Source organism: Pteropus alecto, unplaced genomic scaffold, assembly GCF_000325575.1.
Source record: "Pteropus alecto unplaced genomic scaffold, ASM32557v1 scaffold40, whole genome shotgun sequence".
Taxonomy (NCBI): domain Eukaryota; kingdom Metazoa; phylum Chordata; class Mammalia; order Chiroptera; family Pteropodidae; genus Pteropus; species Pteropus alecto.
This window is the reverse complement of record NW_006431919.1, coordinates 7942449-7960021: the sequence shown is the minus strand read 5'-3', so window position 1 is coordinate 7960021 and position 17573 is coordinate 7942449. Positions and strand designations below refer to the sequence as shown.

The 17573-nt window shown below is 39.1% G+C and overlaps 1 protein-coding gene across 9 annotated transcripts in view; it reads left to right on the top strand.

Moving 5' to 3' along the window:
* The window catches only part of EBF1 (early B cell factor 1), a 372164-nt gene that overhangs the window by 322217 nt on the left and 32374 nt on the right, over window positions 1-17573 (top strand). For all 9 annotated transcript variants that reach the window (XM_015585196.2, XM_015585198.2, XM_015585197.2 and 6 more), the window contains one exon: window positions 16481-16569. In XM_015585196.2, the coding sequence (XP_015440682.1) occupies window positions 16481-16569 (89 nt within the window). The remainder of the gene's footprint in view (window positions 1-16480; window positions 16570-17573) is intronic.

Below are 17573 nucleotides of genomic sequence, written 5' to 3'. Positions count from 1 at the left end.
TATTTCTCTAAGCACAGCCCCGAGAGTGCCAGCCTTTTGACAAGCCAGAAGGAAGAGAAGACACTCTGTGAAAATGGGGCATTAATGGTTTGTGAATCCGAAGATAGTTAACTGATATGTGCATTCAATTAAGATGAGTTTTTCAGTTAAAAGACTCCCTAGGAGGAGAGGCTTGATTCTCATTTCTGGGGTATGAGCAGTTAATGAAGAAAGCATATCAGAATTCTACCATGTTACCCCGAGCTGCCTCACGATTCCATACAATTTTCAAGTTACTCGATTAAGGAAAACTTGCCAGGTGAGATTAAACAAGCTGGAAGGTGATAATGGAGAAGTGCGTGTCATTTCTCATCTTTTTTTATGAATGACATCACCACCATACACCTCACAGAAAATGGTTTGGGGCTTAAGTGTGATCTTTTTTAGAAAGTTTCCCTTTTGAAACTTATATCTTACTGGAGTCAAGTCTTTATATAGCATATATGAATATACATTTATCTTTTCAAGTCGAAGCCGGATTGTTTTTGCTTGAGGCATCTTTTATTGTTTGTTTCATTCTGGGTTGCCCTGAAGGGAAAGATAACGTCATTCTTCCAATGTATTAGCTAAATGCTTCCACGGGGTCAGTCCAGTGTAAGGGGTGAATAGGTGGGTGGGCGCTGGAGACTCACTGCCTGAGTTTGAATCCTGGTTCTTCTCTTACTGCTGTGAAATTTGGGCAAGATCCATCACCTCTCCGTCGTCCTCAGGGTCTTCCCTTATCTGTCAATATGGGGATGATAACAGTACAGATTTCCTAGGGATGGCTAAGAATTAATGGTATATAATAGTGTCGAGCGCCGTCTCCAGCACATTCTAACCGCATCAGTTACTATGAGCTACAATTCTTACCACATTTCCATTACACGAATGAAAGTAAAATCAGAGCACATTGTTTTTAATCCGAGGGGTTTTTACAAAATAGACTTTAAGAGAGATTGATAAGGAAAAAAAAAAGTGTGGACACTTCGTAGATGTGCTCCAAGATACTTTCAGGAGCTTGGGAGCCTTCGTTGGTGTTCCCTGCAGTTAGTGTTCGTTTCATAAAGTGGCAGGGCCTTTGGCTTTGAAATGGCCAGCAGTTACACGAGATAGATCTTGTGATGAAGATGTTGTCATCTGAAGGGTAAGTTTGATGTCTTTTTCTACAGGTGAAATTTCATCATGCTTCTTTTCACTGCCCACCACACCCCCCGCCACCTGCTAACAACCTCAGTTTTCTTACCTGTGAAATAAGAATACTTACCTCTTGGGGGTATTGAAAAAAATAATTTAACAAAAGTAAAATGCTGAGTACCAGTTCTCAATAAATGACCCTTCTTATTTTAAGTCAGGCTTATGTGGAGGACAGATGTGGAGACCTGGAGTAGACTGGGTCCAGCATTTGAGTTTTCATTCCGATTCAGCTCTTAACTAGCTACTTGATCTTGCACTGATCACTTAAGGGCTCCAAAGCATGGTTGTGTGGTGTTTTGTTTTGTTTTGTTTTGGTAAAAGGAAGGATCTTTGCAGCAATAAAGTTCTGAAGTTGATTGAATGGATGTGCTGTTGTCCCCCTATCTGGCCGCATCAAGATCAAGTTGTTAATTCCAGAGTTCGAATGGAGACTTACAAGAAAGCATTCTTATCTAAAAGTTGTTTTGGTAGCTTTTGAAAAATGCAATCCAGTATATTTGATTTTGTTCTTAAAGGGTCACAGTACCTATTGTCCCAATATAATCATAAAATTTTTCCATCTAGGACTAGGTCAGCAGTTTATCAAGCCTGGTCTCTGCCCCTGCAGTTATGTCTCAGCTCTCTGAAAAACTCGGCAACAGTATCTGACGCAGTGGCCTCAGGCAAAGTGAATTCCACAGATGGAGTTAAATACGTATTTTCATTTCCTCTAAATTCACCAGCCTCCAATAGAGGTCGGCAGATTGTAGAGAGAGAATATGGAAGGAAGGTCAATTCTTTTTCCTTGTTCCCGCTTAGGATTCATTTTAAGCTGCTCCATCATACCTATTAATTTAGGGGGATTGGAAGATTCCAGTTGGAGAATTTCAGCTTCTAGTTCCGGTCTGAAGGAAGAAGAGAGCCTGGGGGTGTCAGAGCAGGAACGAGGCCTTCTTGAAATACGAGACGGCATTGCTGAAGTTTCACAAGGCTGGTGTGGCTGGTGTGGGCCTGTGCCCAGTCGGAAAAATAGAGTTGTTAGGAGTGGTTTGTGTGGCCACAGGACCTACTTTTGTGGATACCTCTGAACTCGATGATTTAGTCTCCGAACTTAGTCAGAGATAGCCAATTTACCCTCTAAAATGCTGGACCCATTTCTAACTAACCACCAGTGTACCAGAGTACTTGTATCTCCATGCAAATTGCTATCATTGAGAATTTAACCACGCAAGTCACTTTTATTAGTAAAAATTAGTCTGCCGTCGCTCTGTCAGCAGACTAGTGCCATTCTCCAACGGCATCCTGTCATAAAATCTGTTCATGATGCATGTACCTTTGGAGAGCCATTTGCAAGTCTTAGGAGGACTAACCAGAGATATTAACTAAATGTCTTCCCAAGAGCTGAAAATAACCCAAAGAAGCACTAACGAAAAGTTAGTCATGATATCCTTCAATAGGGAATGTGCCATGCCATCTTTAAAAGTCCTTGGCCTCACTTGGGCTAGGCCTCCCCCGCCCACCTACCCGTACCTGCCCACGGTATTTCACATAGACCAGGAAGCCTCCCTGGTGCTTGGGATGAGAAGTGAAAACTTGCAGCCTGATGGTGGAAGCCCGTGTTTCTTCTGGCTATGTTAGTGGATCACCAGAGTGTGCTCACAGATCGATGGTGACAGCCAGCATTTTCTTCCCCTGCTGGAGAGTGTGGTTCGCGTGCCGAATAGACCCCTTCCCTTTCGTCTTTTTCCTTTACATTTAGAGAACTTATTATACCAGCTCAGTGATTGTTCTCTGATACAGTTTCTAAATCCCTCCCCCACTTTTTCTTGGGGAGGGCACTAAATTCAAATGGGAATGTGAAAGACTTTGGGTCAGTAATTTAGTGACTGGTCCATTCTCTTTAGCTCTTGAGAGCTGACATTGGCCTTACTGATATAAATTCATTAAGGTGCTTTACAATGGAGATTTGGTAAAGATATGCAGCACAAATAACCTTCTGTGCACCTGGCGTGGGAGGTGAGGTTCAAGCCTTTTCCTCGCCGAAGGTCAGAACCAGTGTCCAATTTACAGCAAACACACTTATGATGCTTGCTGCTCCCTTTGGTTTTTATCTTCACAGTAGGTTTAACCTGACCAAGAAGTAATTACACCATTATTTTTTATGTGGTGCTTTATTACTTGCTTTTCAAAATTGGTTTCCAGCATCTCATGAGCTAATAGCAACAAATACGTGATTATAATGTTCACTCCGTCGGGAGGCATGGGGTTATTGCGGAAGTGGCCACATATCCATTGCCCACACAATAACTGTTACTCCAGAACGAGTAAATTACTTAACTAAACAGCTATTGATTGTAAGTCATCAGGGACCAATATTAAGACCACCAACATCCAAAGGAGAAGATTAAATTCTGGTCACATATACAAATGTATTTTGTTTGTATTTTGTGGCGAGAAGACCCAGTCCTCAGTGGTTCATGAGTCCCAAGCTAGAGCGGGTTAGAAGTAATAGAACCTGATTGGGGTGCCTCAAAGTCATCAACTTGGTTCTAGCCACTTCAAAGAGAAGAGTCAAGATTGGGAGTAAAAAAAAAAAAAACCAAGAGCCATGGACAATCTCCTCATCCTCACCCTTCCTACTCTACTGACAGGAACTGACCGATTCTAAAGGTGAAGTTGGCCCATAGCTTTTGTCTGCAGGCATGTAGACTTCTACACTTTTCTTGGGGACTGAGATGACTCTGATCTGGGACTGAGTGTCCTCTACTTTCTCATACACTTCTTGTCATTAGCTAAGCTTCTGTTGGGCAGGCAGATTTGCCCACTACTCTTACTCACTTGGTGTGTTCATATCTTCGTATGAGGGTTACTGCATGAGATAAAAGAAAACTAGAGCCTCTGGGCTAAAGCATTCACAAATCTCCTGAAACTGCACTTACACCTACATGCATGATCTTGGAATGGCCTGCTTCAAAAACTTCTCCTCAGACCTCTCCTGGTTGATCACTCAGCTGCACCAGATGGTGTGGACAACCCCTTCCATTTTAAGCTCCCCATTTGATTTCATTGACTTTATTCTCTCCTGGTATCCTTCTACTTTTTTGACCTGCCGTTGTCCTTTTTGTCTCTGAATCTTTCTCTAACTATCGTTAACTGTTAGTGTTCCTGTAGCGCACTGTCTGTCCCTGGTTCTCTCCTCACACCAATGGTTTCAGCTGTATCTTGGCATCGCCCGTAACACTAACTCCATCCTTAGTCTTTTCCCTTAGTTTCAGGCCTTTATTTCCAAGCGTGTAGTAAACATTTTTATGTGGATGTCCTATTGGCATCTAAAATGCAGCACTTCTGAAATTGAACTCGTGACTTTTTCCTTCCATATATAGTTTTCTTTTTGCATTCTTTATGCTCCTAAATGGAGACTCTGTCTCCCTATTAGGTGAACTAGAAGTGTCAGCGTCATCCTCCACTCTTTCTAACCCCTCATGCCTGTTACCGAAGTTATGTAAATTCTATTCTAAAATATTTCTGAAATCTCCCTTTTCTTCCACGAGTACCTCATCATTAGTTCAGTCTTTCATTTTCCATTGAATTATTGCAATAGTAGTGACTTTAAAATTCATCTTTTATTGGACTCTTAAGGTTATATCTTTGAAATATAAATCTGATTGTGTCAACTCCTGTGATACGGAAAACCTTAAAAAGCTCCTTGTCATCTACCAGATAGGGTTCTTAGCAAGGCACCGAAGGCCAATATTGTTACTTCAACATCCTACACCCAATATGAGCTATGCTCTCCCCAAACTGGAAATTCCAATCTTATCTGAACACATCATGTCCTTTTATATTTCTGTGCCTTTGCTCATGCTGTTCCTTTGGCCTGGAATGCTTTTCCCACCCTTTCCAAAGGAATAATCCTATTTCTCCTTACACATCCAGCTCAGATATGACCTCTTTGGTAAACGTTTCCTCTGACTCCACTATAAAAAAATTATCCTTTCTTTCTTCTGTGTGGTGTATTATTAGGACGTTAGCAATGTTTTGTAACTTTTTAAGTAGCTGGTTATAGGCCTGTCTCCTCACTGGATTATACAGTTCTCAAGGGTACATCACAGTGCCTAGAAGAACTTTTCAAACTGAATTTTCTCCAGCTGGGATGCACAGGAAACTGGACTGCATTGTACTTCTTTTTCTTTTCATCTTCTTAAGCACATGGCCGTGTACACAACAAGCATCTAATTTTATCAAAATAATTAAACAATGTAAACATACTAAGTCTGGGAAAGAATCTCATCTTGATTAGCTGTCTTCTACGTATTTTTCTTCCTGTGTGGTCACAAAATTTATATTGTTTTAAAACAAGTCTGCCCTACTACAGACAGAGCTCGATTTCAGGGTAATATTTGAGAATCAAAAGTGGTGGAATTTTTTGAACTGTAATTTCAAATTAGCATAAGTGGAGGAGGAAAGGCTGAACCCCCAAGGACAAGTGAAACAAAGTTGACATTCTCTTAGAATTCTATACTCTCATGTTGTATTATCAGTGTTTTACAATTCTGTTTATGTCTTTCTGCTCCTCTAGATTGTGGAGCTCCTTGAGAGTGGAGAATATGTAAATACATCTAAGTAATCCTGTATTTCCTGCATCTGCCCCTATTTCTAGCAATAGCAGGTATTCTATTATTAGTAATAACAATTGCCTGTTGAGTATTTATTATGTGCTAAGCACTGTACAAATCATACCACGTCACATCTTCACTTTACAGATAAGGAAGACTTCAAGAATGTGAACTTTCCAAAAGGCACATAGCTGGTCAGTGATGTAGTCTGAATGCAAATCTAGCTGTGTCTTATTCCAAAAGAAGAGAAATGGGAGTCAAATGAGGTCTGGGGTAGGAGACAAAGGTTTCCATGGGACATAAGTTAAGACAAAGTGGACTAGACTAGATCGCAGACAGAAGGGTATATGAGGAGCAAGAAAAGCATTAAAAAAGTCCTGCAAACCCAAATTATTAGAGACCTATTCTTCAGGCCTCTCGGTTGTCTTAAATTGGCTATTCTAGCAAAGAAGTTAAGAGCAGGAGCCAGACTGCATAGGTTTAAATCCCTGACCTTTCCCTCATCAGCTCTGTGGATTTAGGCAAGATATCTAACTCCTCCAAACCTCAGTTTCCTTCTCTGAGTAATAAGAATAACAATCATACTCCCTTTTAGGGCTATGGTAAAGGTTAGATAGGTTAATCTATGTAAAGTGCTTGGCACATAGTAAGTCCTTAGAAAGTGCTGGCTGCTGCTGCTGTTATAATTATTATTAAAAGAAGAAAAGACACAACAAATGAATACCATGGATCCTTGTAGCATCTTAGCATTTAATTAATTCTATACTTCTGAGTGGATCCATGTTTCCTAAACTTATGCACCAACGTGTCCCTGCTGACTTACCAGTGTGCCATTGGGTATTTTAAATGTGAGGGAAACAGGTGATATTTTAAGTCAGTCAGATGCCACGCAAGCTACTAGTTCTAGCTAGTTCATAGCTCTCCATTAGATTGGACTGCATTCCCTTCAATGGTGTCATAGCTTTGCAAAGCTGAATTTTCAGCAGTTCCTGTGGTCAAAGAGAAGTGTTTTCTGAAAATCAATATGGAATAATAGAATAGAGAGTGGTGATGTCCAATCTTATTCTAAGGTTTCAGAAGTCAGGCAGTACCCAATGGGAGCACATGCCCCGTTAGTAAATTGCTGTTTTCATTTTAGTGTGAAATAAAAATATTACATATTTTTTCTTCCAATTTCTTTGTATTTTTTTTCAAATGGTTAGTAAGTTGTTAGAATATAAATATTAAACTATTTGAACATAAGTAGTTAATAAAGTCTAACTACATATAGACAATGAATGAAGTAATACCCAGAATGTATGTTAAAGCTAAAAAAAAAGGATTTTCCATACTCTGATATTCAGGTAGCGGAGACTTTCTGCCTGAGTCTAGTGCTAATGATACATAGCAATAATAATCACTTAGGCTAGGTCAATACTGAAAAAGCCTGATTTCATTTATTTTACATCAAGATGCTATTTAGGGTTGGAATTTAGACTGATAAAAATGTCTAGGCTTATCTGCAAGGCCATTGTAGCTCTCTACATAGCCTACTTGTAAGTTTTCTTTGACTCCATTAAAATATTACCAAATAATTGCTTAATCGTCTAATATCTGCAAGTTACAAGTACTTTCCTATTTTATTAGTCAAATTAATGGATGATTTGGAGTCACTTTTATTTCACTTTTCTTGGCATTTTTCCCTGTCTCAACCTGACGGTCTGCAGAGCTCTGCTATAACCTCATTATCCAACTCTTCCGAAACCTGTCCACTGGTTTAGACGAAACAAGTCTGTGAGCAGTGGGAGTGGTGTTCTGGTTGTCTCATAAAACTGAGATATTAACAATCCCAAGTAGGACGTCAGCCCAGAACTCTGTGCTTGGTTAGCACGAGGCTCAGAGGAGGGTTTCGTAGCTTTGGAGCCTGACTCGGTGCTGTTCCCCGCTGAGAGCCATAAGTTGCTGGTAGCTTGTTGTAGGAGAGTAATAAGTATTGTTGTTTAGCAATTGTGTTGTTGAAATTCAGCTCCACTATGTCTGACAGTATTTATCTAAAATACTTTCCCTGGTGCGTGTTCAAGTTCCAGTAAACCGTGTCTTATTGTGCGACCTTTTCATTTTCCAGTGAAAAGGGATCAGCTCGTCAGATAAAAGCTACAAGCCAGAGTACAGGAAAAATGCGTGCTCAGAAAATCCAAGCATGATTGAAAACAAGATGTGTTAAATCAATGCGGTTTATCGCCTGCCTATTCCCGGCAATTGCTGTTCTAAGCTCATTCTGAACAAACACTGGATGATAAAAGTATGGTGTCAAGCGCTCGCTGGGGTGGGAATGCACGAAAACATGTTTATCAGACAGGCTGAGTGATTTTACCCCCTTGATAACAGTTATTGTCAAAACTCTTTGGGAAGCGATCTGAAGAACAATTATAGAAGGAATATTACTCTTGTTATATCAGAAGATATGCCAGCAGGGGAGAAAATTATGGATTTATCCTTAAACGTTAAGAAAGAGAGACAGAGTGTGTTGGTCTTCAGTACTTAAGCACCATCATCCATTATACAGTGAAAAACATCCTCTTCTTGTTCAAATGAGCATATCTGGCTTTGAAACCTAATCATAAATGATCCCAATTTAAAAAAAAATCTGAAATGAAAAAGATTGAAAGCAAAACAAACAAACAAATAAACAAACAAACAAAAAACACTCATGAAGATCTTCAAGTTTCTGTTTGCTTGAGGGATATAATTTTGGTTTTAAACTTGCATCAAATTTAAAACCTAAATTAAGGCTCCTGGAAGGCCAGGCTGTTCAGAACACATCATACCGATAACAGGGGCACCTTTCTCATCAACTTTATTACAATCAGAGAGCAGTACACTCTTCATTAACTATTGTGCATTCACCTACTTCCTGCTTTAGATATAGACTGTAACCCTTCAGGGCAAGAAAGGGGTCTGTTTATGCAGAGATGCCCCCACTTCTGCCAGTGACTTTTCAGCAAAGGTCTTCTAGAAAATATCAACTGGGTGTTTTGTGTCTATTTCTCCTAAAAGACAAATCGACTTTTGAGAGCCCAAGTCAGATCTAGAAGGAGAACTTGATGAGGTAGAAAACACAGCTTCTTGATCATTTGTGAGGCAAGTTTCAGATACCAGGATGGCCTCCCCAACCGGTTTCTGTCGGATGACATGGTGAGCTCTGAGTAAGAAGTCAGGCCAAGTGACTTGTTCACTTGCATGAAGTCAGGAGTCTGGGAACAAGGATTCTTCTTAGTGTTGGATTTCTGTCTCATAGATGTTCAATGAATAAAAGTAGCAGTTTAATTGATTTGGTAGCAGGTCTTATCAATAACGCCACAAATAGAGATTCATTAATATTAAAATAAAGTAGTAATTTTGAAATAGTACAGAAAACATGTCTGATTTATGCAGCTGGCTCTTTCTGTGCCTCAGTTTCTCACCTTCCAACTGGGAGTAATGATTTTTGACTATGTCAAGAGCATAGTGAAGGAACCAGTGAGATAGTATCCATAAAGCACTTTGGTATGACTGGCAAAAGGGCCTGATATGATCTCGGGATATGTTTAAAATGACACCTCTGCAAGCAGCTACTGTGATCCTTCACGTCTATAAAACCTTCAGAGGTCCTTATAGGTTAGAGAATAATTGAGTTCAGGATGTAAAAACCTTAAAAAATTAGTTTTCTTTTGCGGATATCTTTAAAAGTAATCTGTTGAAGTATAAATTGGTGTAAATTTTATGAAGGATAGTTAGGAAATATATGTATCGAAAGACTTGAAATGTGTCTCTTCTTATATCGAAGAATTTCTCTTGAGTGTTGTTGATGATAGCACTCTTACATCTGAAAATTTTGGGAAAAAACATACATCCCTTTTTACAGAGGATTTGTTACACAAATTATGGTCATCCATATAATAAAACCATAATAATAAAACCATTAAAAAGAGTGTAGTGGATATAAATAGGTATATAATCTATATTTATATAAAACAGTATTGTGAAGATGTGTGAAAGCATACATACTAATATAAATAGAGATTATGTACAAGTGGGGCTATTATGGGGTTCCCACCCTTTTTGTGTTTCTTTTGTAATTTTTATATAATAAGAATGTATTTCTTTAAACTTAGAAAAACAGTAAAGCTATTTCCATTTTGAAAAACAAAAGAAAGTCCCTCTTAATTCTTCCTTCCTGCTCTTGATTGCTTTTGCTTCTGGAAGAGTTATTAATTTCCAAACACGCATTTCTTTGTATTCCAAGTGATGGTCCTTAGGGTCTAGCATCTTTTTCTCCAAGTGCCCCTGCCTTTCGTCCTCCTGGGCTCTCATCCACTTCCCAGCTCCCTTTCTCTCTTCGGTCTTTACCTTCCATGCTCTGGCTCCACACTTCGTAAAGAGGAATTAGCCACACCAGCCAAATGACTGTACCTTCGGTGGAGAAAGGTTTTACTTCCTTCGCTTGCTTTTTGAGTCTCGTAATCGTTGCCACACATCAAGAAGTTTGAAGACTACAAATAAGAAGTCAGAGCATGTTCAAAGCCAGTTTGGAAAATTTCCTTTGGCTCCTATATAGGTAGATTCTGCCCATGCTGGCTTCGTCCTGACACCCTTCTGGTTCAGTTACAGCTTTCTGCAGTTCAATGAACTTCTTCCCAAAGCTCCCCTGGATCTCACTGGCTCCTGAGGCAGGGCCAGGCTGGAAATGCATTTCACACTGAAAGCAGGGCCTTCACTTGCAAGGGCTTGGGTTTAGGTTTCTTAGGGAATGGATCCCTTCTACTGAAGAGATGACCCCGAATGCCATTCGTGCACTAAACATCTAGGCAAGCAATGAAATATCCAAAATGGCTGGGAATGCCATTTTGATGGCATAAAGAACAGATTTCTTTATTAACCATATTTCTGGCTCTTGTTTAAGTTTCTGGTTGATTTTTTGGTTTCTATAGTTTGAAGTCAGTCTTAAAGATAGGCTCATGAAGATAACTTGCTGTTTTATTGTCTACCTCTGGTTGTTAATTTAGTGACTGGGGGAAAAGTGGGGCCATTATGGAACAAAAAGGCTCTGCCTAACACATATGTAATAACTCTCATGCCCAGAATGGCTCTGCCTTGAAGGGAAATGCTCCCTTAGTTCAAACACAGAGTAGTCACCAGGGAAGGCTGGAGACCCAGGTGCTGGTTTTATCATTGCCTCTGCTAGGAGGTTTTATTTATTACTTGGCATAGAGTCTAGCTATTTGTTTGGACATTAAATGGCAACAGAATATAAATATGACCTTCCTAATATCTGCATTTCTTTTTATTTCCAGTCAAAATGACATCATGTCACACAACCATTAAAAAAAGGAAATTAAAACCCCAGAAATATGTTAAAACACTGCAGTGAGTCGCGGAGCTATAAAAGCAGGGGAACTCTGTGCGCTAATGTTGGAATGGCACCCGGAGCGCTTCCCCCGATGCTGGGAACACAGCCCTCCAGCCTCCCATTTCCACGGTTTCCGGGAATAAGTAGTCAAGACGTTAAGGAGGACGGAACACGATTTCTCTAGAAGTAAACTCTGAAAAGAGAAAAATCAGTTTTCATAACTGAGAATGTATCAGTCTCAATTACATGATTTTAATTTGCAAATAAATCCCCTCAAAGAGACTTTTCTTTATTTGATGTGTTTGTGAAGTGGATTAAAAAAAAAAAAAAAAAAAAAAAGACTAAAGGTTTGAAAAGGCCACAATCCGCATATACATTTAGTTAGGATTTACTCATTATCAGCTGCTTTGCATGGAGTTGGTAATCTCGTCCTTAGTATAGTTGTATTTTTCTCAATTGTATTTGCATATAGCATTTCACACTGCACGAAAATTTGGACACTGTAAACAGCAGTTCCGTATAACAGAGCTGTCTGTCTTGACCAGGTCCTCCGTTGAAGCCCACAGGAGGAGGGCTCTGCATAGAAAGTGCCTGGTTTCCTTTAGGGAGTGTCCGAGATCGGGACATTGCAAAGGGACCCAAAGACTTTTATAAGCAGTCTTAACACAGGGCCAGATGAAGCGGCTTGACTTTTTTAAATAACCATTTAATTAACTTTTACGTTTTGAAAACAAATGACTCCGAGGAAGCTGAAATGCCAGCCTCACGCATATATTTCGTGCTTCCTACTAATACTCAATCCCCGGTATCATACCATAGCCGTGAGTGAGAAGACCTTTCTGAAATCTCAGCTATGTCTGCCCTGCGAGCTTGCTCTCCTGTGTAGAAACATCTGATCTTGCTTTGTCTGCATTTTTAGGCAAGTTTCTGACTTACCGTAGTGTATGCACACAGCTCCATAAGGACCTGCTAGGCTTATTCAGCTAGTATGTGTCTACCTCTAAGTTTGAACAGAACAGTGGAAGACATCATGAATTCAAATGTTTGTGGCTCCCCAATGACCCGATCACTCTGTAAATCCATGTGTCCTCTTTAAGTGTAGTGTGACTCTAGTGAGGGCCATGTCAGAAACAGGAGCAGAGGTGGCGACCCGTCATCTGACCAAGAGAGAGGCAAGCGAATGGATTCTTGAGCAGGAGGGAAGCCTGGTTGTGAGAGGTGGAGCTGTGTTCTGACTCTACAATCAAAGTAGTTCACCTGTCTTTTTGGGTTGGATTACTGATGCCTTGCGGAAAGTTTATTTTTAAGGGCTCATGGTGTTCTGATACAAAACAGTCAATTCCTGCAAATGCTGTCTGGACACATGGTAGGTCCCAAAAATGATTGTTGCAGCAATGGAAAATTTATTATCTTGTAGAATTTTTAAAATGCCCACATTGGTCCCATTTCATTCTGATCACTTAAAAATTGAGGCTTTTCTTATTTGGGATTATGGATTTTTCTAAGCCTGTGAGTCTCCCTTATTCTATTATCAGCCCTAACTGGTTTAAGTTGATACCCTCTCAAACCCTGTTCAAGGAGTGTGGATTAGGCGTTTGGGAGCGGGGCTGCATAGGCTGTTCTCATCACTTCACTCCTTTTGCAATTTACAGCTTCATCTGTTTTTTCTTTTTTCAACCTAAAATGCTCATGCTTCTTTATTTGTGGTTAATTATGCCCAATTAAGTTTTTTTTCCCCTTTCTCTACCCGATTCTCAGAATTGTCCCAAGTTTTAGAGGAAAAAAATTGATTAGTCCCATTTCTACTGGTGTCCCCTGAGCCCTGTGCCTGAATACAATGAGGTCACTTTGTTGAAGGATTAACTTTATATTACATTCTTGCAGGGTAGATGTATGTCCCTAAGGTACAACTACCCTCACTGATGAAATAAATATACCATTCTTTATGATTCCTCCCCGTTACCTTCTCTGTTGATTTTCAGAGAGTTTATGAATAGTCACATATTTATACAACTGGCTAAAAGTATACTACTTATTTTTCTTATGGTCTGTAATAACCTATGCAAGGTTATTAAAGGGTATACAGACCCCTTTTAAGGCATAGTTTCTTATGTCATTACTTTATACAAGCAGGTCAAATTCCATGTCGGCAATAATCTCTTGCTCTTAACCTTTTTCTCTGATTATAAAAGTAATGTATGTTCATTGTGGAAAATTTAGAGAATGCACAGCCAAAGAGAAGAAAGAAAGTACTTTAAGACTCATATCTTAGAAATAATTACTGTTGGGCAGTTTATATGCAGACACGTTTTCTTTATTCTCTGTATGTTCATTTTTTAAAAAGAAACCGTACTGTACGTGTGCTCCTGTAATCTGCTTTTTAACCTAGTAGTATATTATGTCAGTATATACCTTTTTCCCCCTTTGGCATTGCTTTTGATGACTGTGTCATATTCCATTCCATGGGTACGCCATAATTTAACTGTCCTTCTCTTTAGATATTTCATATTTTCAGGCTTTTTTCATAGACTCTCTATCAGATGCTTCTTTTCCCTCAGTAATTGGTTTCATTTTTTTTTCTCTGGTTAATGAAATCAGAGAAATCATCAGGCACCTTTGAATTTAAGACATTGAGCTTTGTCTTGCATATCTTTAGTGTTATCTCTGTGTACAGCACTGGACAATTGCATTGTAATAGTCAATACCTGAATTGAGGGCAGGTTAACATATTTCAAGATATGAGCATAGAGCAAATCATAAAGGTGTGGGAAATAAATTAAAAGCCTTTGTCTTACTATCTGAGATATTTCTTCTCACATAAGGTACTTCCATAGAGTAAATGCTTATTTTTCTTTGAATAACGAGTATAATGTCTCTAATTCAATTACTTCTTGTGGCAGCAGAATGACTTCTCAGTTCTTTAGCTATTCGTTCCATGTAATATTCGAATTGGTTCTTTTAATTGCAGGTATTTATTAAGTGTCAGTCATTCTGCTGTGCATTGGCCGTATGGCCCAAGAAACACAGCCTCCCAGATACATCAGATAGTCATTCAATTCACAACCATGGTTGTGACACAGTAGGAATTAATTCATTATGCAGACACATGAAGGAGTGGGTCAGCAATTCAAATTTTATTGGTGGCTTAGACTGAAGAATAAAACCAAGAATTAGAATTTTCAGGATGCTGAATGATGTCTTCAATATTGAAATGATGCATTTAATTGTCTAAAGCTGTTTTACTTCTTTGTTGATAATTACTATTATGGGTACCAAATAGTAATTAAACGTAGGTGCTCATTTCTGTTGCCCTCATGCATTTCTTGATTAAATACCATGAATTTTACAAATAACAGGTTCCCTGCACAAAGAGTCCTATGATTTTTTCCTCTACAAGTCTAATTTGAAAAAAGAATTCTTCTCAAGGGTTTAGAAAGTAATCATAAAATGGGAGGAATGATCAATATTGTGCCTTAACTCACATACTAGTAGAGAGAGAGAGATTTGGTACACCTGGGTGTAATTTTAGTTAATTTCCACAAGAGACAGGTTGAAAGTTTACTTTTTGGAAGCGGGGGGTTCAGGGTGGGAGTGGGACCCGGAAACATAGCTAAATTTTATATTTGCAAAAATGATTACATTATATGAAATGAAAATGCTACTCTATTAACAACTTCAATAAGCATTGCATTTTGGGGAAAGATCTTTTAAATAAAAAGTTACCTGAAGTTCACTCTAACTTAAAATATACAAGTGAGGAAAAAGTACTTACTCTGATTTATGTGTCTTTTGGAGGTGTAATTATTGGCTTTTTACTCACCTATGTAAAACAATGTACTTTTGTAAATGGATTTCTGGCCACTTTATGCAGCCTTTTTTTTTTTCTTCTTTTTTTTTTCTTACATAAAAAGTAAGCACTGTCAATCAAGGAATTTTAAGGTTTATTTCCTCTTTAGCAATGATTGATAGCCTTTTAGATTTACAAGTTGACAAGTTAAAGGGTTCTATTGGTATAATTATGTACTAAATTCACAGTCTTTCAATTTAAATGTCCTTTTAAAACCACGAGATTATCATACCTGTATTTTGAAAAGTGGGCCAGTCAGTTTGGGTTGGTATACAAATTGCTTCCATTAGCCTTGGGACCTATTTGAATTTAATACAGTTTTTTAAAGTTAGTAGTAGTACAAATCTTACTTTTAAAATTTAGATTAATGGAAATGCATTTTAAGTAAAGCATGTGGCAACTTGTTTTCTAATGTATAGCTAAATGTCAGAACTACAAAGACTGTCTTTTTGTTCAGTATGGGAGAAAATATGTAGTTGAATACTTTGGGTTATACTAAAAAAGAATAAAAGAAGAAAAGAACCTTCCCACCCTTGACTTGGAGGATATGGGGGATACTGGTAGAGGATGGGGCTGCCATCTGTTCTTTGCCAGGTGAGGACGACTAGAGACATTTCATACCCTAGGGAGGAATTTCGAGAACGATAGACCAGAGTCCACTTTGTCTCGTGTTTAATTTAAGGATGTTTTGAAGAGGGTGTAGTCAATATGGGTACAACGAGGCCCATCGTCTGCAAATATTATTACAGGTTTGGTTTTCAGTCTTTTTAAGAATTGTGGGAGATCCAGCTGCTCTAACCTAGTGCTCCTTAGAGGCTGTTTTTTTTTTTTTTTTCCTCCTGAAATAATACTGATGTTGGTGTCAGTCTGTCGTTTTAGATGTGTTGTATATAGGGGAATTATCAATGCTTGTCTCTTTGCAGACTCTACTAAGGGTAGAATAGGCTCTCTATGCTGAGAAGACCCATCTCCTCGGCCCCTTGCCACACCTGCAGGCTTAAATGCCCCAGAAGGCACTGGGGTAGTGTATCAGCTGTCACTAGAGATTCTGCAACTAAGCAAGTACCTTTAACTCTCTGTAGATACCCTCGGACAAGCCTGTGAACATTTTGACCTCAGCTTCTGACCAAAGTGAATCCTAAAACCTCACATCAAATACCATTTTACTTTCTATTTTCATTAATGTCAGGAATATAGAATTTGGCCAGAAAGGCAAAGTTCAAGACCTGCTACTACTTGTTCTTTTGAGCGAGTCACTCCCCACGATGGTAAATGGGAGAAATAGACAGTGGAAATGTTCAGGAAAGGGAACAACTTGTCTGATTGTTTCATAATGTAATTCAGAGGTATCATTAATCTTTGGACTTCTCAGTTGTTTCTACACCACCAGTGTTTCAAATCACGTTCCGATTTACTTCCTGAAATTGTTCTAATTGTGTGACTTCTTCATTGCAGCTCTCAATGAACCCACCATCGATTACGGTTTCCAGAGGTTACAGAAGGTCATTCCCCGGCACCCTGGCGACCCTGAGCGTTTGCCAAAGGTCAGGACACCTCCTCTTTGGGTTATGGTCTCTGAAAATTTGGGCTTGGGTGATTGGCAGAAAACTTTGCCATTGAAAAAAATTAGTTCATAGAGAAGCAACTCAGTATTTTTGTGCGTGTGTTTGGTACTATAAGGTAAGCGATAGAAAAAGTAGCAAGCACTCATACGCCAGGTAATACTGTACTTGTTTTTACAAATATTATGTCATTTGCTCCTCTCAAAAATCCTCTGAGGTTGGTACTATTACCATCTATATTTTAGAGAAGAAAATAATCAAGCAAAGAGAGGTTAAATCATTTGCCCAAGGTCATACAGTATGTAAATTGCTAAAAAATGAGATTCAAACCTATACAGCCGGGCTCCAAAGTCCAGGTTATTAAACACTACGTCATCCCCACTCGCAAGATGCAGAAGAACACTGCTTTTCTACCTACATGAAAATCCATGCATAGCCCTGATGAGGGGAGAATAGCTAGAACTCAAAAGAAAACATTGGTAGACATTTCTGTCTTGCAAGAGCCTTTTCCTTCCAGCCTCTTCCTTCCGGAGTCATCCCACCTAGTAGGGACATAAGGCACAAAGGTGAGAAATTAATCAAAAATTCATATGTTATTAATTGCCAATGAAGAAAGAAGGAAATCCACATGTATTGACTTGAACTTGTCCGTATTAGGGAAATTCCAACCTCTGCACCCTGTGTGTGAGAGATTGCTACATACAACACTACGCACAACATTACACACATTACAGACAACACTACACACACTACGCACAACACTACACACAGCAGAACAGGTACATTTAACAAAAGTGCAACCTAAGTTCTGCGAGGCAGCTAAATGCCAAAGAAGTTCAAAGTGCAGACCTCGTTGAGCTACCATTCACTGTTTACTGACAGCAAAACAAAATTTCGTTCACTGCACCCTGAAAACTATTATAAATTCAATGAGTAGGTGAGAGGTCCTTTCCTTGCCACATAAGTCCAGGGATATGTCACTTCCA